The sequence below is a fragment of the Heterocephalus glaber genome, unplaced genomic scaffold (genome assembly GCF_053883595.1).
Source record: "Heterocephalus glaber isolate CG9 unplaced genomic scaffold, H.glaber_assembly_v1.0 deba00001795, whole genome shotgun sequence".
NCBI lineage: Eukaryota > Metazoa > Chordata > Mammalia > Rodentia > Bathyergidae > Heterocephalus > Heterocephalus glaber.
In genome coordinates, this window is record NW_028258476.1 from 1,351,180 (window position 1) to 1,372,085 (window position 20,906).

At 64.1% G+C, this 20,906-nt stretch overlaps 1 protein-coding gene across 5 annotated transcripts; it reads left to right on the forward strand.

Moving 5' to 3' along the window:
* Positions 1 to 214: 214 nt before the first annotated feature.
* Positions 215 to 19,798, forward strand: Efna3 (ephrin A3). Of its 5 annotated transcripts, none has more exons than XM_087203370.1 (5): positions 215 to 407; positions 17,649 to 17,962; positions 18,287 to 18,352; positions 18,534 to 18,611; positions 18,811 to 19,798. In XM_087203370.1, exons 1-5 carry the CDS (start codon positions 295 to 297, stop codon positions 18,939 to 18,941), a joined length of 702 nt encoding a protein of 233 aa, XP_087059496.1. In that variant the 5' UTR covers positions 215 to 294; the 3' UTR covers positions 18,942 to 19,798. The 5 variants fall into 5 exon arrangements, with proteins under 5 accessions (XP_087059496.1, XP_004871363.1, XP_012923408.1 ...); XM_004871304.4 differs by lacking the exon at positions 215 to 407 and adding an exon at positions 12,321 to 12,525; XM_004871306.4 differs by lacking the exons at positions 17,649 to 17,962; positions 18,287 to 18,352; positions 18,534 to 18,611; positions 18,811 to 19,798 and adding exons at positions 2,093 to 2,388; positions 2,656 to 2,724; positions 3,169 to 3,780.
* Positions 19,799 to 20,906: the final 1,108 nt, after the last annotated feature.

A 20,906-nucleotide genomic window follows, 5' to 3' on the forward strand; every position in this document is an offset into this window, starting at 1 on the left:
ACGAGACCGATTCCTTTAAAAGCGCTCCGAGGAATGCGCCCCTGCCCCGCCCCTCGCGGTGCGCTGGCCCCGCGAACCTGACGCCAGCGGCGGCGCCCCAAGGGTTAAAGGGTTGGCGCAGAATGGAGGGGCGGAGACGCACCCTCATTGGTGGAAAGTTACCCGGGGGCGTGGCCGGAGTGTCCGCACCCCACCCCCTTTCGGCAGCCCCCCCCCTCCACTTTGTACCTTTCTCGCCTCGGCTGCGAAGCGGGCCGAGTCCCGCCAGGCCACACCGGACCGGACCCCGGGGCGATGCGGCTGCTGCCCCTGCTGCGGACCGTCCTCTGGGCCGCGCTCCTCGGCTCCCCTCTGCGGGGGGGCTCCAGCCTCCGCCACCCGATCTACTGGAACTCCAGTAACCCCAGGTAGCCAGGCCGAACCCGGAGAGCGCCGAGCCGGGCCGCGCGCTGCAGGCTGTGCGCGCTCTCGCCACTCGCCCTCTGCGCGGCGCCGCCTGAGCCGGGCCGCGCGCCGGGGCTCCTTTGTTTGAGCCGGCGGGGGAGGGGGAGGGGAGGGGGAGGGGAGGGGAGGGGGAGGGGCGAGTGGTGAGCCCGCCCTGGGTCTCCCCCGCTCGCACGTGCTGGCTGGGGGCCTCCGCCCGCCCGCACTCCGGGCCCCGCCCCCTCGCCACTTTGGGGGATCCCCAGCGTCGAGCCGGCCGTCTGGCTGCGGCCGAGGAGGGGGCTCCGCGCTGCGGAAGAGCGCGGCTGGGCTGCTGTGCGGCTCCCCGGCCTCCCCTCCCGGGGCTGGCTGTCCCGACCCCACTCGCTGTCTGGTTTCATCTCACGCTCTCCGCCCCCCATTCCTGTCCGCCCCGGCCCGGCCCTTGCAGCTGAATCACTGGGCAGGCCGCGTGATCTCCCAACCTCAGTTATGTCATCTGCAAAATGGGCTAATAATACTGAGCGCCCTGGGAGGCAGGCGGGCCAGCCGAGATCATGAATGTGAAGAGATGCAAGCCTTACAGATAGCACCGGCTCTCTCTCCTGAGCTGCCTGCCTTTGAACCTTGGTATTTTTTGCTGTTTCCGTCCTCCTCCCCAGTTCTCCCTGCCTCTCTGCCTTCCCATCTGTTTTCCTTTCTGATTTTCTGCTTCAATCTGTGACTCTGCTCATTTTCGCTCACTAACATTCAATAAGCACATACTGTGGGGAAGGACTTGTGCTGGGTTGCTGGGATCAGGGAGGAGCCCTGGCCCTGTGGGGAGAGGCCCAGACCCAGAGGGCGCCTGGGGACCCTTAGCTCTGAGCCGTAAGAGCTGCTTTGCTCAGACTCCGCATTCCTCCGCCTCTGCTCCACACCAGTGCCTGAGTCACTGGGGCCTTAAACTCGGGCTCCTCCCCCCGGGTACTGGCTGGGTCTCCTCCCCAGGCCCCTGCCCTTCCTTGGCCTGTGTCCTAGGAGGTCTGCCTGCGCCCGAACCCGATCTTCCTCTCCGGTGGGGACTCCTGAGGCACCTGGGGCCTCTGCTAAGTCTGTCCAGCCCCTGCCCGTGTGGAGGGGAGGGCGGCCTCTGGTGCTGCGGCCTGCCCCTCGCCATTCCTTCCCACCCGCACAGGCAGCACCCAGCGGTGAGGAAGGGGGTCCTGAAAAGGCTGGGTGTGTGGAGAGGGGTCCCCTGTGCTTCCTTTACTCTGGCAAAGAGAGAAAGCACGAAGCACCCACTCGGGAACGCTCTGCCTGCGGCATTGCCAGAGCCGTCCCAGGTCACTGCCTGGTCCTGAGGTCCCATTCAGTCTGCACTGCTGCGTGGGCTGAGTCTGCCCCTGCCCCTCTGCCCCTTGTCTGCACATCGATTCACCTGGCAGTTACCCAGCATGGTGCTGTGCCAGGCTCAGGAGGTGGGGCGGCTCAGCCTCGAAGGTCAGGAGAGCCCCGCCGACAGCTTCTCCCCACCAGCAGGCCCTGTGCTGTGGGCCCTACCCAGCCACTCACTGTCTCCAGGGACTGCCAGTGGGGGCCCAGAGCTCTCTGTTCCAGCGGGCAGCACCTTGCCCGCCCCAAGGGCTGGGCCATAAACCCCTCGGCCTCTGCCACCTTGTACCTGCAGGCTGCTTAAAGGAGACGCCGTGGTGGAGCTGGGCCTCAACGATTACCTGGACATCTTCTGCCCACACTATGAAAGTCCAGGGCCCCCTGAGGGCCCCGAGACCTTTGCTTTATACATGGTGGACTGGCCGGGCTATGAGGCCTGCCGGGCAGAGGGGGCGAATGCCTTCCAGCGCTGGAAGTGCTCCATGCCCTTCGCTCCCTTTGGCCCTGTTCGTTTCTCAGAGAAGATTCAGCGCTTCACGCCGTTCTCCCTGGGCTTCGAGTTCTTGCCCGGAGAGACTTACTACTACATCTGTGAGTGGTGGGGACTGTGTGCCTCTGGGAGGCGCGGAGAGGCGTGGAGAGGCAAGGGCCCTGTGAAGCCCAGGCCTGCACGGGGCGAGGCTAGAGTGCCTCTAGAGTCAGAGCAGCTAAGAGGGCTGGGCTGGCAGGGGCATGGACGTGGCCCCACAGCAGGGGAAGCCACCCCAAGGTGAGAGAAAGCTGGGAGGCTGCCAGACTGTTGGGGGCACACAAAGGGGTGACTCCTGAGCTAACTTCTTTTTCCCAATCTCCCCCCAGCTGTGCCGACCCCGGAGAGCTCCGGTCAGTGCTTGAGGCTCCAGGTGTCTGTCTGCTGCAAGGAGAGCAGTAAGTGGGAGGGCAGGTGGGGACAGCCACACTCGGGCCAGTGCAAGGCCCCGGGGAAGCGGTGGGAGAATCCAGAGCATCGGGCTCTGAGGTGGTGGGTTAGGGTTGTGGCTTCTCCTGCTTCACTTAGTCTTATGGGAGCTTCCCCAGCACCCCACTTTACGCAGGGCCCAGACAGTGAAGTCTCAGGCGCAGGGACTTTCAGGGCCTTAGCTGGACTGGTTGTCGGTGGTGGAGGAAACCTGAAGTTGAGACTATTGGTCTTCTATGTTTGGGGGGCCTGGGAAGTTGAGGTGAGGAAGGCTGAAGCAGCTGATTGCGGGAAGGCGGTGGCTTGTCTGGGAGAGCCTGGAGCAGGGGACTGGAGTACATCGATAACGGGAAGGACAGGGAGGACCCGCTGAAGGAGTGGGGGGACCCAGCAGTGCTCGCCTCCCCTTACAGGGTCCGAGTCAGCCCATCCTGTTGGGAGCCCTGGAGAGAGTGGCACCTCTGGGTGGCGAGGGGGCCACGCTCCTAGCCCCCTCTGTCTCTTGCCACTGCTGCTGCTCCCAGTCCTGCGTCTCCTGCGAGTTCTGTGATTGAGGCAGACCCTCCAGCACCCCTGGAGGACGGGGCCTGCTACCAGCTGGGTGCCCAGCCAGGTCGCCGGATGGAGCCCTGATGAGTCAGAGGGGCTGAGGTGACCCCTGCAGGTGCCCACCTCCAGCTCAGCCGGAGAGGAGCTGGAGGGTGCTGCAGACCGTCCTGGGCATCGCAGAGGCAGGACACATGGCTTTGCTGCTGCGCAGATGGATGGTCTCAGCCCCCAGGAGCCTGACAAGATCCTTAGCCAGCAGGGACCAAGGTGGAGATGGAAGAGCCGGGCTTCTGGCTCAGGGCCAAGGAAGCCCTGCTACCTCGATGGGGGCTGTTCCGGGCAGCGCCTCGCCCGACCCAGGAGTCACCCACTTGTCTTCTGTGAAGACGGACTTGCTGTGAGACTGAATTTCACACCGTTTGTATTTTTATAAAAGTGTCTGGACCAAATCTTCAATAAACCACCCCTCCCATGTCTCCCTCCCTGGCCTACCCACTGCCCTCGGTCTCCGTCCCCAAGACCCTGGGTTCCCTGTGGCCTGTGCTCCCAGCAAAGTGTGGCTGACTTCCGTGCCAGCTGCACCAGGCCATCCACACCCAGCCTTGGTGGGCACCCTCTGAGCCGTGCGGAGTGGGTGCCAGGACCAGGTGTGCAGCTTGGCACCCTCCCCTCCTCCCAGCTTCCCGTGCTGAGCAGGGGCAGATGTTCCTGACAGCTCACCCACCTGGGGCACTGCCCAAGCCCTGGCAGCCCCTAGCAGGGTGCTGAGCGAAAGCAAGGGGTAGCAGGAAGACACCACCTGGGTTTCAGGCGCCCGGGTCCCCCTGGGCACCCTGGCTGATGCCTGGCCCAGAACTGGGAAGGTGGGGTCAGATCAAAGCGCTTTCCCCAGCGGCCTCTTTGTTCTCGCTTTTATAAGGAGGCGGGTGGGGCCGAGGAGGGAGGGCCTCCGCTGCTGACACCGCCTCCCCCGCCCCCGGCTGGCGATGCCCCCAGCCCAACTGGGCCGGTCTCGGAACTGTGTCCTGGGCGGAGCCAGGGAGCAGCGTCCTGGCCCCTGCAGCTGTGCCCTGCCCATCCCGCTGCCCCGCAGCCTCCGCTGGGTGGCGAGGTGCGGCCGCCCGGCCCTGGGCCAGGATCAATAGGTGGAGAGCTAATCAGCTCGGCCCGGTGGCAGCCGTGAGCACAGAAGGGCACGCGTGCGAGGGCGCTGGAGGCCGCGACCCCTCTCCCGGGCGCCTGGTCGGGCCCTGTCCCCTACCACCTGGGTCCCCCTGCTTCGGCGTCACCGGTTGATTCCACGGCTCTGGCCGAGGTGCCGTGGCGGCAGAGCGGGCTCCGTCAGTCCGCCCCCCGCGGGAGGCCGCCCGGAGGGGGCTCGTGCGGGGTGCGGGGTGTCCTCGCGCCCGTCAGGCCTCACACCGGGCCTCGAGCTCAGCAGGCGAGAGGCTGGGGGGCGAAGTCTGCGCCTAACGGGGAACCGCAGACTGGGTCTTCTGGTCCAGGGTTCCGGTCCCGTCCATGCCATCGTCCCCGAGGGGGTCCCGCGTTGCCCTGGAAACCGACTCGGCTACCCCGCCCCGCACGAGAGAAGGCGCGGGAGGGGCCCAGGGCTACCCGGAGGGCCGCGAGGGTCTCCCCCTGCCCGGCTGCCCACGCCCCGGGGGCGCTCGTTCCCGAGCCGGCCGGCCGGCGCGCGGATCCGCCGCGGAGGAGGACGCATGTGCGAGGGAGCGAGCGGCGCGGGCCACGCGGCCTCCGGGGGCGACGCGCGCCCGGCAGGTGCGAGGGCGGAGAGCGGGCGCCCGAGCGGGGCTGGGGTCGCCAGCTCCAGCCTCCTCGCCGGAACTCAGGCCGAGCCGGCCCGCCTGCATTCCCGGCGCCTCCGCGGGACCAGCACCAGGTCCGCTCCCGGGGCGCAGACGGGCACCGGCCCTGCCCACGAGAGGTCCCCGAGGCGTATTCCAGGGCGCGGTTCCGGGATAGGCAGGCCTGCGAGTTTTGGGGCGTCACCAAACTCCCCCAGACTCAGCGGCAGCGGCGCTAGGCGGCTGAGGGTGGGGCCCACAATTTGCTGGGCCAGTCCCTGTCTCTCCCAGAAACAGGCGAAGGTTCCACTCCTCTTTACCTTGCCCTGCCTCCCTGGCCTGAGCTCAGCTCCCTGCGACCAGGTCTCCCCCCACCCTACCCGGAGTGGCAAATCACCCGTTTTTCCTCGAGACGAAACCTGAGATTTTGATCTTTTTCTGTGACTCTGTCCTTTTTTCCTTCTTCACTGTCATTAGTTGGGGGGGGGGGTGTTGTTTTCCTTTTGTTTTTTGAGACAGGGTCTGGCTTTGTAGTTCAGGTTGGCCCTGAACTCACCATGTAGCCCAGGCTGGCCTCGAACTCACGGTGATCCTGCTGCCCCAGCCTCCCCAGTGCTGGGATTACAGGCATGCGCCATGCCCGGCTCTCTTTCATTAGTTCCTTCCTTCTTTCTTTTGGGTACCGGGAATTGAACTCAGGACCTTGCGCTTGCAAGGCAGGAGGCCGAACCACTGAGCTAAATCCCCAGTCCCCTCTTTAATCATTCATTCGGTGCACTGACAGTTCCTCCAGCGCCCCCCTTTCAGACAGCCCCACTAGCTGGGGTCGTGGGGGGGATCCCCAGCGTTGACGCAGTTGAAAAGGGTACACTGTGGCTTCCACAGAGCCAATAGAATCCCGGGGCCTGGGGCATGAGGTCAGCAGCGGTAGTGGCCATTGGCTTAGGCCTGGAAAGAAGAGGGGTCTCCATAGCAACCACTGGCGCGTCGGAGCTTACCAGCAGTGGCTGCCGGAGCGACCGGGGCTTAGGTGGGTGCTTAGGCTGGGGTAAGAAAGCTGGGTGTAGCTCAGCTTTCCAGGTCCTGCGGCCCAAGCCCAACCAAGATCTTATCTTTTTAAAGATCTTTTTTTACTCAAAATAATGGTCAGTGCACCTCAACCCCAAAGGTTAGGAGGGAGTATTAGTAGGAGTGCCGGGTCCTGGGTGCAGAGCTGCTGCCACCAGGAATGGCAGTCTGGAATCCTGTGTTCATCTGCATATCGTCTATCTCATTTGCATTCTCTTCATTTAAGGTCAAATTGGCAGACATGTCACATCCCCAGCCCTGCAGCCTGTCTGTATCTGGAATCTGTCCCTCTAATCTGCTTCTGCTGGCCAGCTCCACACCCCGCCCGGCTCCCCTTCTCGGGGGTGGAGGGGACCTAGCTGAAGGAGGAAGGGTGGTGTCCAGCTCCCTCTGGACGCTCCGTGACAGATGGGGTGTGCTGGGCTGTGCTGCCTGGAGTCTGCGTTGGCAAGGCAAGTGCAGGGGGAGGTGTCCTGTGGGTTAGGGTCTCCAGGTCCAAACCACCCACTTGCCTGGTGGGGTGCTGGCGCTAGGGAAGCCTAGTCCCCGCCAGAGGCCACCTGCCCACCTGTCTGCTGCCCTGTAGCTTCCTTCCTCCAATTAAACTCAAATGAGGTGCCATTAACCCTTACCTTGCCACTGGCCCTCGGGTGGAACTCAGGCTCTTGGGCTCCCACTGAGGAGGAGGGGAAGGAGGGCCCTGGAGGGACAGATCACTGAGGTCAGGGCCTCAGAGGTGGGAGGCCAGCTGGAGGCTTTGGAGGACCCACTGGTGTACTGTGTGGGCTCCTGAGGGTTTCAAGGGATGGATGTGCACTGTCTGTATGCATCCAGGCCTTCCTTCATTGATTTTGCAGTTATTTATTGAGCATCTCACCTACTCCCACTAACTAAATACCAGTCTGCATGCTGCATGCTGGGGATACACACTTGCATAAGACAAGATGCCTTCCCTTAAGGAATCTTCAGAGACAGACTGGGCAGTGAGTAATTATAATGTCAAGTGCAAATGCTAATATGGAGTTACATACAAAATACTATAGGAACACAGGGGAAATGGGCCATCAGAGAAGGCTTTGATTCTGAAGGACAAAGTTTATGACAGGGAGGAGATGTGCACCTCCTTGTTTGGGTGTCTGACACAGTGTGGGTCCTTGTTTAAAAGTGTTCTCAGGACTGTTGGTGTCTCCCCTCGCAGAGCTATATGTTTTGTGTGTGTGTGTGTGTGTGTGTGTGTTTGCATGTGTGATGTCTGGAATCCCTCCTCCTGAACACATACTGTGGTTTACTACAGATCGATGTTGCTGTGGAGCGCTTGTGCAGATTGGCCTGAACCTGCCCAGCCCAGGGGAGGGGAAGTGGAAAGATGTTCGCTCCCTGGGAAGGGGTGGGCAGGCGTCTTCGAAGCTGAGGGCCCAGGCCCCTGGCTCTACAGGTGGCAGCAGACTGGGAAAGGGAGGCAGAGGGCTGGGCCCCAGGCGGGACAGGGTGTGCCCAGGCGGTAGGCCCCTCTGTCCCTGACCCCCAGAGGAGACCTGAGGCCACAGCCATCACTCCCCACGAGACCCGGCCCCTCCCCAGCTCAGCCTTCTTCTGTCTGGAGGAGCAGGCCGGCTCAGACCTGTTTGCTGGCTCTCTTCTCTCCTGCTGGGCCGATCCTTTCCAGGGGACACAGGGCTGGGAATGCTGAGGCCTACTGGGAGGCTGCCAGACACTCCGCCCGGCCTCTGAGACTCACTCCAGCCGGATTCTCTCCACCCACACTGGGACAGCACTTTTCTGGGCTTTGCCCAGGCATAGCTGTCTTTGCCAGGGAAGCCCTTAACCCTGAGCAGAGGGCAGGGCCAGGCTCTGGCAGTGAAGGCTGGGGCAGGGTATGACCCTGCTCAGACCTCTTCTCCATCGCTGTCTACACAGCAGAATCTCTGAAGGTCCTCATCTAGGGAGAGCTTGAGGAGTTTAGAAAAAAGCTCTAGGATTTGAGGAAGAGGTCAAGAGCCCTTCTTCCAGTCTCAGGGAAGGGGACTTGTTTTGTTTGGTTGATTTTCCTGAGACAGGGTCTCACTATGTAGTTCAGGCTGGTCTTGAACTCGCTATGGAGCCCAGGGTGGCCTGGAACTCTTGGTGATCCTCCTGCCTCAGCTCCCACCTCCACCCCCGAGTGCTGGGATCACTGGCATTTGCCACCATGCCAGGAAGGTCTTTCTTTAAAGGTAACTCCCCTTCTCCCTCAGTCCATCGAACCTTTCCCTACTCTCCAAGCCCTAGGTCACCCCTCTCTCTGTGGTAGTCTTAGAGAAGCTTGGAAATGAGGAGGAGCAGGTGCAGGAGGGAGTCTGGGCCTGGTCTAGGTGGCCAGCACTCGAGGGATAGATAACCTCTTGATGATGATGACAATGAAGCCGCCTGTTGATCAGGCAACCCTTGGGCCTGAAACACTGTCCTGAGTGCTTCCCAGACATTGTGGACATTCCCCCAGTGCTGGGGGTGGAACCCAGGGCCTCACAAATGCTAGGCAAGCACTGTGCTACTGAGCTCAGTCCTCAGAAACTGGGCCTGGTCCTCCTGACAGTCACCTCCTCAACCAGGTGGGGCTATTATCCACCCTGCACAGGGGGTATGCACAGAAGTTGGTGAGATCCAGGGAGCGGCAGAACTGCAGCCCCAACCCGAGCATGTGCGGCAGAGCTGTTCGGCCTCCCTCTCGGCTTTTCCCCAGCCAGGTTCAGAGGACGCCCAAAGCCCTCCAGGCTGATGCCCCCTGCTCCAGGCCTCCCACTTGCTGGACTCAGTAGAGGAATCAGCACATGGCTTGAATCCTAGTGATGACACCTGACTCTGCCTGCCGAGCCCTGGGTCCTGGAGACCCCACAGTGCCCCCCATCCCCAAGTCAGCACAGGTGGTGTGCAGTGCCACTGCAGCTCGGGAGCCGGCACATCGAAGAGCTGCCACATGCTGGGAGGCCGGGAGACAGGCACTGCCCTCTCTGTTGCCCCCCAGGCTCCCACTTTAGGAGGACACAGGCCCTGTTCAAGGTGCGGAGCCTGTGAATATTTCATGTCTGGAGCTGGCAGTTGCCTCTCCTGCTCACATGCTGCTGGTCTTCCATCTCACAGGCTCCTTGTTTATTTGTTTAATGAATTATTTATCCGGGGCCCCCTCATTTCCCCCAGTCCCAGCCGCCATGATTTATTGAACACAGCTCAGCTCTGTGGTTGCCACCGCTGTCCCAGAAGCCTTGCTGGGCCACACGGCTGGCCGAGAGCTCCCTCTGCCTGCTCTGGAGTCATCAGGCACCCCGGTGTTCTGTGCACTTCAGGCCAGAGGGAAACCAAGGCAGGGCCTGCAGTTGAGGAGAAAGGAGGCCAGATGCCCTGGAGAGCGGAGCATCCCTGTTCGGAGGACCCCAACCCGGACGTGGCCCTCGACCCAAGAGCTGCTCCAGGCTGGCCTTCCACACCAGGTGTCACGGGCTGGGTGGAGCCTGGTCGGGAGGGAAAGTCGAGAAATCAGTTCCAGGCCAGGCATGTAGCTCAGTGGGACCACGCCTGCCTCGCCAGCTTAAGGTCCTGAGTTCGATCCCCAGCACTGAAAAAAAAGGACTTTTTCAAAATGCTGCTGGCGGGGGCCAGGGATTTACCTCAGTGGTTCCGCCACCTGCCTTGCAAGCACAAGGTCCTGAGTTCAATCCCTGGTACCAAAAATACCCCCCAAAAACAAAATACTGCTGGGTAACTTAACATATGAACTATTAGCAAGAAGTATGTATTGCAGGGCCAGGGATTTAGATCAGTGGCACTGTCACTGCCTTGCAAGCCCAAGGTCCTGAGTTGAATCCCTATACCAAAAAAAAAGAGAGAAAAGAAGAAATCAGTTCCACAAGCCTCAAACAGTCATTTTTTTAGTGTAAAAACAGAACAGAAGAAAAATATGAGTGCTTTCTCTGTAGCAGGGGTAAGTACTGCTCCCTGAAACTCCCTGTCTGAGGTACATGTTACATGCAGTGGCTGTGCACATCATCACACTCACAAGCACGGGCTGGACCACAGTGCAAATCCATGCCCTACCGTGGGACACAGTCGTGAATGACTTGAACCTCAGGTGCAAGCCAAGGCCTAGACATCATTGACAAAGGCCTAGGGAGGCCTGGCCCTTCGGATGGGTGGCGGCCCACATCTTATACAGACCCAGTCCATGCAGAAGTCCAGGCCTCACTGGGAGAGGCCCATAGACAGGCGTAGGTGGTGAATACCATGTAGACAGAACTGCCACATACAGCTGTGCAGTTTGTATACAGCACAAAGGAGCCACACAAGGCTAACAGGAGGCTGACATCAGCCCAGACTCCCTCACGGGGATGGGAAGACACAGGACACCTCCCACTGAAGGAAGCAGCACCTCAGTCTCTGCACAGAGGCCCTGCTCGCCAAGAGATGCACCCCAGAGACTGAGGTACATAGGGTACACAATGCCACACAAAGGCAGACAGGCCCCACTGGCTCACAGCCTGTTGGGAGAGCTCCAGGTCCAGGGCAGGGCTTTGTCCTAAAGAGGCACATCTGGGGGCTACACCGAGGGGCCCCGATCCCTCAACAGGACCCAGATTCTGTGAGCAGGGATAGAAGGTTTCAAAGCTGGGATCTGAAGCCTTCATGCCATGAGAATATCCACAGCTCCTCTGCCAAGTGTGGGCCTTAAAGAGGCAGGTTTTGGGGAGCAGGGGCTGTGGGTAGGAGGGAACAGAGCTGGGATTAGTGGTCCTTGGAGTAGACAGGTGAGCGTCACTTGGGTGAAACCAATCGCCCTGGGGACAAGGAGTCTGGGGGCAAGAGGAGCTGTTTGCAAAGTCCTCTCTCCCATCCTAAGGGGCCTAATTTATGTTCTGGCTCCTGAGAAGAGAGGAGGGATCTCCTGGGGTGGAGAGGAGCCTGGGGGGACAGAGCCTGCTCTTGCCTGGCAGCAGCTAGGCACAGAGCCTATTCTGGACCCCCAGCACCAGAGGCCGACCTGTGGCCAGGACCCTGTCCTGATACACAGATGCCAGGTGTCCTCTCCAGTGCAACAGAGCAGCAAATGGTGTTGTGCCAGCCTGGAGGGCACAGGTGGTTGGTGTGGGTGCTGAGACCCAGGCCTGAGTCTGCCCGCTCCCTCTCCAGAGGAGGCAGACCAGGGGCAGTGCCTCCCAGGCCTGGGTTCTGAGCCCTTTGGGGAATTTCCACCTCCTAGGAAAACTAGTGTGAATAGTGTGTCAGAGGGTGCATGTGGGTTACAGTGTAAGTCACTGTGTGTGTGTGTGTGTGTGTGTGTGTGTGTGTGTGTGTGGAGGGCTTCCACGCCTCTGTCTGTTTGTTTCTACTGCTCTGGTTGTCGGGAAGCACCTTCCCCCGTGTGTCGGGCTGTGACAGGTGCCCGTGTTTCCGTGCCCTCTGCCTCCAGGTGTCTGTGACCTTTTTGTGAGTGTGTTGGGGACTGGCTGTCCCCACAGGACCTGACTGGCACAGTGCCTAGGGGTCAGCGTCCTTGGGAGTAGGAGACACCCCACAGAGAAAGCAAGAGCACCAGGGGGGCTGCCAGAGGGCTGAGGAGCCCTTCGTGGCTGAGCAGCCTTGCAAAGCCTGCCTGGCTCCTGCTGCCTCCTCCTGGCCCCTACTCGGGGCCCTGGACGGCCACTGCGCCCCTGCGCCCAGCACTGACAGTCCTAGGGGACTGAGCCTCAAGCCTCGCTGGGGCTTCAGGTCCTCAGTGCCGGTGGAGGGCTTTCCCACCAGCGGACTGTGCCCCGACTCCTCGGCGGGTGGGGGAAAGGGCCAGCGTGTCGCCGCCCTCTGACTCTTCCTTCGCTCTGTCCCAGGCTGGAATAGACCCTTAGGCAGGGTCAGGGCCCTGTCCTGGGAACTCCAGCCTCGGGAGCAATAGCCCGGGGCCAGCTGTAGCATACAACCTAGGAGAGAGGGGAGGTGCGAACCGGTCGACCGCAGAAGAGGCGCGGCCCCCACCTTCGGCGGGGCGCGCTCCCCGCCCCAGTGAGGCGTGGCCTGGCGGGAGCGCGCTGGGGGCGGGGCTTTGGGGCGCGCCTCGGAGGGCGGACAGCCGGGTTGTGGGCGTGGCCTGAGGCTGGGGGCCGGCGGCGGCGGCGGCGGCGGCGGCGGCGGCGGGGAGCTGGGAAGCGGAGCAGCCGGGAGCGCGGGGCTCAGTCGGGGGGCGGCGGCTCCGGGGATGGCGGCGGCTCCGCTGCTGCTGCTCCTGCTGCTCGTGCCCGTGCCGCTGCTGCCGCTGCTGGCCCAGGGGCCCGGGGGGGCACTGGGGAACCGGCATGCGGTGTACTGGAACAGCTCCAACCAGCAGTGAGTCGGGGGCCAGGGAGCCTGCGGGTCCCGGGGTCCGTGAGGGGGGGGCTGGGCCCGGGGAGTCCTGGGGGAGCGGAGCTGGAGGCTGGGGGGCGGGGGCATGCACCCTGTGGGCGTCTCTGAACTCGGGGGTGTCTGAGCGAGGCTGTTGGGGTGCAGCAAGGCTTCGGCCGTGCGGAGGAGGCCCTGGGGCCCCCTCCCGGTTTGGCTTCTCTCCACCCCCGCCGCTGGAACAGCGCACCCCAGCCCCATCGGCCCCCCATCTTCAATCCCGATGGCTGGGCTAGGGGCTGGGGTACACCAGTGTCCTGGGGATGGGCCGCCGCATAAGGGGTCCCAGGGATGACCTGTTTTCGGCCATGAGTGTTTTCAGGGGTTCTGCCCTGGACTCTTGCTTCTAAAAGTGGGGTCCAGGGCTGAGGCCCGGACTCCGAACGAGCGTCTCCCCGCAACGTGGGGGGGGGGGCGGCCCAGCCGTGTGCGGAAACCAGGCTGCGGTGCGCTGGGGCCGGGTTGCCGAGTTGGGGGGACCCCGAGGGTGCTGCTGGGCTAAGATGGGAAGGTGGGGAGCTGGGAGAGGGAAGAAGGCAGGAAGATGTCGTCGTGTCACCCCCGCGCACACACCCGGGCCGGGGACGGCGTGTGGCACCGAGTGTGAGCGGGCGTGCGCGGCTGTCAGTGCGCGTGTGTGTCTGAGTGTGATTTGTGTGTCTGCGTCGCCGATCGTCTGGGGTGGGAGCGGGCAGGGGAGGGGCTGCGGCCGGGGTCCGCGTGGCCGGCCGCGTCTGGCTGGGTGGCTGTCGGCGCCGCCGCGGTCTGAGCGGGTTCTCGGGGTTCCCCCCACCCCGCCCCGCACAGTCCTCGCTGCCCTTGTCTTCCCCTCCCCGCCGAGCCTCCGTGGGCATCACCCTGGCTGCCTCGCGTGTGTATGCGCGTTGGTGGGGATCCCTGGGGACGCGGGGGTCACTGTCACACCTGCTCGGGCGGTGGCGGCAGCTCTGCCTCCGGCGCCCCAGCCCGGGGAGCGGCTGGAAGAAACGGCCGGACCCGGGGGAGGAGCCGGCAGGGCCTGGCGGCCGCGACCCCAACCTGCCAGGGGAGGGGCTGCGCTCGCCGCTTCGCTCTTTGTTGTTTGGGGCTCTGCGCCTCCCCCCCTCCTCGCGCCCAGAGTGTCAGACTGGGGGTGGGGATGAGCCAACGGCGCCCCCCTCTCGCTTCCCTGGAAACCACGGGGGTGGGGATGCGGCCCCTCCCCCCCGGAGCGGGACTCTGAGATCTCTGGGGGCCCTGAGGCTGACTCCCCTGCTCCACTTAGCCCGCCTCCTGCCCCTAGACCCACACTCTGACCCCCGCCCCGCCGAAGCCGGGCGGGCAAGGAGAGCTCTCAAGTGCGGGGCGCCAGGTTCCCCGCCAGCCTCGGGGCACTCCACAGTCCTGGGGAATGCGGGTGTCGCCTGGAGAGGGTATCGATCAGGCCGCCTCCCCCGCATACACCTGGGCACAGGTGACGGCTCCGGAAGGGGGTGGGGAGCCGGGCGCCTCCTTTCTGCTCTCTGCACTCGCGCGGGCCTGGGGTCGGCAGAGGCGGGAGGAGCGCGCACCGGGTCGGAGCCGCCGCCGCCCCCGCCTCGCTGCCCGGGCCTTTGTTGCCGCTGCGCCCGGCTCCCGGCTCCCGGCTCCCTCACTGCGGCAGCCGCGGCCCCATAAATCGTGCGAGCGACGTGCTCGAGAGCCGGCAGTGGAGAGGGCCGGGGAGCTGGGGGCGGGGCCGGCCAGACACAGGCTCCCGCGCCCCTCCCCAGTCACGTGAGTGGGGCTCCGGGCGCCCACCTCCTGTCACGTGAGGAGGGTCTCGGCCCTGGGGTCACGTGGGGGCCTACGACCCCGCCCCCGGGTCACGTGGGAGGTGCTGGCGGGACACGTGCGGCAGCCTCCTTTGACAGACCCGGGGCAGGGGCCGCGACCTGGCCCCACACGGCCCCATTCGGCCGCTCTGTGCAGCTCCGGGAGTAGGCGAGGCCTGCTCGAGACCTGCCCCAGAAACTCGGGACGGGAGGGCTGTGTCGGAGGAAAGCACGCCAGTGTGCGGGTCAGGAGTCTCCTGAAATTGGGTGCGGGGTCAGGTGACCAGATAGCTGCCCAGCCTGGGCTTCATTTCCCTGCAGAACCGGGCGAAGGTGTTGGGCCTCGCCCCTGACTCCGGAAGCCTCGGAGCGTCTTTTCTCTAGCTGTCTCTCTGCTTGCCTGCCTGCCCGCCTGCCTCGGAGAGGTTTCTGCTGCTGAAACCTGGCTTTCATTCACACATTCATTCAGCAGCCCTCGCCGGGTCTCCACTCCATCCCTGAGGTCTTCCCCGCCGCGTCCCTCTCCGCTCCTGTGCGTCTGCCGGGGCCCTCCAGTCACCTCCCGCTCCGGGGTCTCTCCCGCCCCATCTCTGCGCGCCTGCCTTCGGCGGGGCTCTCGCTCCTTTCCGCCGCTGCAGATCAATAAACCTTCGCCGCCGCCGCCGCTGCTGTCGCAGGGCGAGGGGCGGGGGTGTCGGGCGCGCGGCTTCTCCCTGAGACCCTGCGGCCTGGGGAAGCCCCAGCGCGGCTGGCAGGGCCGGGCCGCCGAGGGACGCGGGGTGTCTGCGTGCACACGCCGCCCCACGGGCCCCGTCACCCGAGCCCTGGAGCGCGGGCCTCACGCTGCGCACACGTGGTCGGGCCTTGCCTGCTCCGCGGGCGGCGCGCAGCCTCGGGGGCGCGCGGTGGGGGAGAACCGGCTCCTCCAGCCCTCCGCCTCCACTCCCGTAACTGCAACTGCGTCCGGCGTCGGAGGCAGGGGCTGGGATTTAACAAGTTCCCGGCCGCTTGGGACCCTTTCCCTACTCCCCGGTCGGTTAGACACCCTGTTTACCTTCCCCTAATGGCCCCGGTGGGAGAAGCGTGTGCCTTCCCCGCTCCCCGGAGGCGCAGCCTCTCCGAAGGGCTGAGCAGTGGGAGAGGGGTCGGAAGCGCCTGGGGCGGGGGCGAGCCCGGGAGACTGGAACAAGGGGTGTGGGGCGCGCTCGGACGCGTGTGTGGACCCTGGCCTTTCGGCACTGACGCCTGTCAGGCGCACGGCCACCGTCTCGGGGTGCAGCCTGGGGGCTGAGCTATGGAGAGGCCTAGGCACCTGCCTCTGCTCCGCCGGGCAGGGACTCCACGCTCAGCTGAAGGGCCCGAGCCAAGGACACAGGTCGGACCTCGAGGAGTGGTGGCTAAGACTTCTGGCCCCCAGGCCTTCTGACCCCCGTCCACCAGATACCCGCTGGGGACAGCCACCTCCGAGTAGGGTGCAGAGGTGCCCAGCTTCGGGGTGATGTCGGGGCTTTTTCTGCCATGAGCACAGGACTCGAAAGAGGTGGCCTCTCTTTCCGGTGGTCATCCAGCCCCTTTCTGCGAGGCTGGTGCCTCCCTGTGGAGGGAACTGAGGCACCTGTGGTCTCGAGGGGACCTGCTCCCTGCTGGAGTGAGGTGTCAGCCGGAGCAACTCGGTGGCACAGCAGGGAGAGGCTGCTTCAGAACCAGCCTGGCCTCGTAGGCCCGGCTCCCGGCAGAGGCCACATATGGCTGCTCCCGCTGGGCATCTAGATGCCGGCAGCCCCCTCCCCAAAGCCCCAGGGAGGAACCGGAGACTAGGGCTGGGATGGACTGGCGGTGCCGAGTGGTGGCTGGGAGCCAGGCCTGGTCTAACCCGTTCTCCAGCTCCCAGCGCCCCAGGCTGAGACTCCTGCCCACCCGGGTGCCAGGGCCAGGGAGGGGCCCAGTGACCGTCTCTCCCATGGGAACCAGGTGGGACTCGTGACATGCCAGATGACTCAGGGAGGCTGTGCCATCTTTCCCGGGTGCCCCAAACCAGCTCCCGCCCATCTGCCTCACTGCCAGGCTTGGAAGGGGTGCTTGGGAAGGGGGCAGCACAGGCAAAACCAGAGAAGTGGGGTATGGTGGGCAGGGATGCAAGACCTCCAAGCTCATCTCCCTAATGGGTCTAATTATTGTTTTTAAAACTGAGTGGTTCTGGCGCCCGAAGAGCCATCCTTCCCCTCAGGGAGCTCCCAGGGAGTGGGACCCCAGTGGCTTGACCTGTGCCAGGCACCCTATGCCTGCCTGTGCCCTGCGTCCGCCCTCTCTCTCTCACTGCCCATGCGTGTGCTTTCTACCCCGGGAAGTAGGGTAAGAGCCGCTCCTCCAACCTTCTCGCCCCAGCCCAGCACCACCGAGGGTATTCGGACCAGCACTTTGACGGTGACTCGCAGGCCTGCTGCTCTCCCCGAGAGGGTCCGGGGTGGGAGGCACAGCCATCTTGTCTGGGTGTCGTGCCCCTTCCTCTGCCTCGCCTGGGTGTGGGGCTTGGCTCCCAGGTGGAGGAGGGAGGTGCGTGCAGAGACGAGAGCGTCAGTCCCGGCCCCATCTGTGGGGTCGGCTTCTGCGGGCGGGTGGTCCACGGCCTCGGGCCAAGGTGGGTGGGCCTGGCCCAGAGCCCAGCAGGCCTGCCGCGTGGCTAGGTCTGGAGGGCCCGAGCTGGCTCGGGTCGGCCGGTACCGGCGAGCGGTGTGGCACACGTGCAGCCTCGCTCCTCCCGTGCGCGCCGCGAGTGGGCGGTGGATATGCTTGTGTGTGTGCCATGGAGCCTGTGCATGTACACGCAGGAAGCGCCGCGTCTGGGCGGCAGGTCCTGTCCGACTGGCCTTGGGCTGGACCGGCGGGAAGCAGGCTGGGAAGAGCGAGGGAGGGGGCGCGCCCCATGGGAGGCCCGGCCGCCGCGTCCCTCATCCCGGCCGGCGCGTTGCGGGCATGGACTGAGGAAATCCGGACCCGGGTCTGGGAGTCGCTGGGGCCTGCGCCGTTTCTGTGGCAACCGGAGCGTACGTTCTCTTCTTCCCCGCCCCTCGCTCTGCCTCCGCAGCTTTGGAGGCGCTGGGCTTCCCCGCGCGTCTGCTGCCCTCTGCCGGCCACGAGGGGAGACAGCACCGGGGGCGAGGGCACGGAGGGCTGGCCGCCGAGCAGCTGGGAAGAGCGGGGCCTGCGCAGCGGCGGCGCGCGCGGAAAGCAGGCTGGCTGTGGGCTCTCTTCCCTGACCCGCCCGCTCTCCCGCAGCCTGCGGCGCGAGGGCTACACGGTGCAAGTGAACGTGAACGACTATCTGGACATCTACTGCCCGCACTACAACAGCTCGGGGGCGGGCCCGGGGGCGGGGCCCGGGCCGGGCGGCGGGGCGGAGCAGTACGTGCTGTACATGGTGAGCCGCAGCGGCTACCGCGCCTGCAACGCCAGCCAGGGCTTCAAGCGCTGGGAGTGCAACCGGCCGCACGCCCCGCACAGCCCCATCAAGTTCTCGGAGAAGTTCCAGCGCTACAGCGCCTTCTCGCTGGGCTACGAGTTCCACGCGGGCCAGGAGTACTACTACATCTGTGAGTCGGGCGGGTCCCTCGGAGGCCAGCGGGGGACCCGGAGGGGCGAGCTCTGCCGGACGGCCTGGAGTCCGGGCCCGGAGGGGTGGGGCCTGCCCGGGTCCTGGCCGGCGGCGGCGGAGCCTAGGGCCGCGTGTGCAAAGGCGGGGACAGCGCCCGGGACAGCGGAGCCAAGGGCCGCGTGTGCAAAGGCGGGGACAGCGCCCGGGGCAGCGGAGCCAAGGGCCGCCTGTGCGAAGGCGGGGACAGCGCCCGGGGCAGCGGGCGGCGAGGGCCGGGCCGCTCTGCACAGGGCCGCCAACTCAGGCCCGTCTTCTCCCCTAGCCACGCCCACCCACAACCTGCACTGGAAGTGTCTGAGGATGAAGGTGTTCGTCTGCTGCGCCTCCAGTGAGTGTCATAGGCTCCCTCCGCGCCCCGCCTCGGCTCCCTGCTTTGGGGCTCCCCGGCTCCCTGGGGGCGGGAGCGGAGGGCATAGGCGAGGGGTCTTGCTCCCCAGCTGCAGCAGGGGCAGGGGGTCCTGGCCCTGACTCTCCCCCTCCTCTCTCCCCACCCGCACCCCACCCCGCAGCATCGCACTCCGGGGAGAAGCCGGTCCCCACCCTCCCCCAGTTCACCATGGGCCCCAATGTGAAGATCAACGTGCTGGGTGAGTCTGCGCAGCGCCCTCTGGTGGCCGCTGCTGGGACCGCAGCCCCTCCCGGTGCCACTCCTATCGCATGCCTTCCCGGGCCCGTCCGTGGGTGGCCAGGTCCCCGGCTCCACGCTGCTGCCGCTGCCGCTGCCGCGTGCCCCTGCTCCGGCACGCGGCCTGGCCCTCACCAGCCTGCCCGTTCATCTGTCCGCAGAGGACTTCGAGGGAGAGAGCCCCCAGGTACCAAAGCTGGAGAAGAGCATCAGCGGGACCAGCCCCAAGCGGGAGCACCTGCCCCTGGCCGTGGGCATCGCCTTCTTCCTCGTGACGCTCTTGGCCTCCTAGCTCTGCCCGCCCCGGCAGGGAGATGGGCGGGGCTGAGAAGGGGCAAGGAGCCTCGGGCTGTCCGAGGGGCGCCTAGCTGTGGGCCCGGCCCTCTCCGTGGCTGAGAGTGGGGTCTGCGTACACCTGTGCCCGCCCCCTGCCCTCCCAGGAAGGGCCCTGCACTGCACCACGCACGGGACAGCCACAGCTCCCAGGTGGCCTTGTGCCTCTGGTAATGTTTGGTACCAAACCCCAGGGCCACGAAGGGCAGTGCTCAGTACTCCCTGCCCCTCGTACCTCTCCCTGCCCCCTGGTGCCCTCCCCTGTCCTCCCCTCGGAGACAATTGTGCCCCAGAGACAGCACGTTGCAGCGAGGGAGGCACCAGGTCGCCCTCCTCCTGGGGCAGAGCATGGGGAGGAGGCAGCACCGCCCGCTGCCCCCCTGTTTACAGCAATAAGACGTCCTTCCCCACCCACTCGAAGGATTGTGGTTTGGAGCGAATCCAAGTTTACAAGTAGACACCCCTGGGGGCAGGCAGTGGACAGGGGTGGCAGAGGGGTGGGCACTGGGGTGCCAGGCAGGCATGTACAGACTATATCTCTGTATATAATGTACAGACAGAGTCCCTCTTCCTCCTTAACCCGACCTTTCTCGACTTCCCCTTCCAGCTTTAGACCCCTCCCCACCAGGCTAGGCCCCCCGGGGACCCTGGCCCCTCTTTTGTCTTCTGTGAAGACAGGACCTATGCAACGCACAGACTCCCTCCCAGCCCTGCCCACCCTGTGGTCCTCACCCATCCTGGGCCTTTTTCAAGTGCTTTGGCTGTGACTTTCATACTCTGCTCTTAGTCAAAAAAATAAACTGGAGATAAAAATAACTGAGTGTGTGTGATTTCAAGGGCCACAGCCTCCCTTCCATTCACCGGTCAGACTCCCCTGGGCACAGGCCTGGGTCTGGGCGGGTTCTGGGCCAGAGTCACTTAAGGCCTTGTTCTGGGGCTCGTCCCCTCTGAGAGGTGGCGCTGTGTAGCTCCAACCTCGCCAGGGTGACTGGGCCTCAGGTAGCCGCGAGAACACTGGGCTGTAGCGTGTATCTCTCAGGGTCCATGCGAGGATTGGATGACGGGAGCTGCAGCTCAGTGCTGAAGGTGTCCTCCTGTCCTTCTCACTCCGCAGTGTAATCGGAGGTTCTTGGCTGGGGTCTATGGATTTCTGGGGATTTGTGAGCCTAGATAGGAAGAAAATTACATCTTTATTTTCACTCCTCTGTAACTGAAATTTAACATTCTTTTATGGGCTTGGACAACAGGCCACAAAAGTATTAACAGTATCTGCGACTTTGTAACCAACAGAACTCACAGATGTTTCCTGACTGCATTAGTTGTCAAAGATAAAGTTATCTCAGAAATACCATTTATGCTTATCACTCCTTTGAAATGATCATAGTTGTTAGACCTTCCATGTTCTTAATGTGTTAATAAAGAAACATATATATTACTATACCAAAAACTGACTCTTTCGATAACTGTTTCAATATAACCGGCCTTCCGATCACCCCTTATAATTTTATTCATTTACGAACACTGTGCCCACTGCTGGGCCAGAGTTGGTCCTGACTCCAGTGTCCTGCATGGATCGGGAGAGCACAGGGCGCACAAGGTCCAGTAGGAGGAGGACGGGTGAAGTGTGGGAGCCCACCTGGACGAGGTCAGTGTGCGGGAGGCAGCCCGTGAGGGGCGGGGGTGCAGCTGAAGCGTCCTGGTGTGGTGTTCTCATTGCCCAGCTGTGCACCAGTGCCCCCCCCCAGCATCTCCCAGTAGGCGCTGCCTGGGCAGCCTGGACCCCGTCTGCCAGGGATTGGGCCTCCTGCACTCATAAAACATGGGGCGTGGAACCTGAGCCGGACTCTGGAGACTGGGTGGATTTCCTTGTGGCGGATGGGGTGAGGGGCTGGAGGCCAGGCAGGGAGAGAAGTGGGGTAGCCAA

Bases quoted from the DNA above. Each gene is read 5' to 3' on its own strand.
- Efna3 (XM_004871304.4), top strand. From the start codon at position 12,398: ATGGCGGCGGCTCCGCTGCTGCTGCTCCTGCTGCTCGTGCCCGTGCCG. The intron at 12,526-17,648 runs GTGAGTCGGGGG...GCTCTCCCGCAG, and splicing joins TGGAACAGCTCCAACCAGCA to CCTGCGGCGCGAGGGCTACA. The intron at 18,612-18,810 runs GTGAGTCTGCGC...ATCTGTCCGCAG, and splicing joins TGTGAAGATCAACGTGCTGG to AGGACTTCGAGGGAGAGAGC.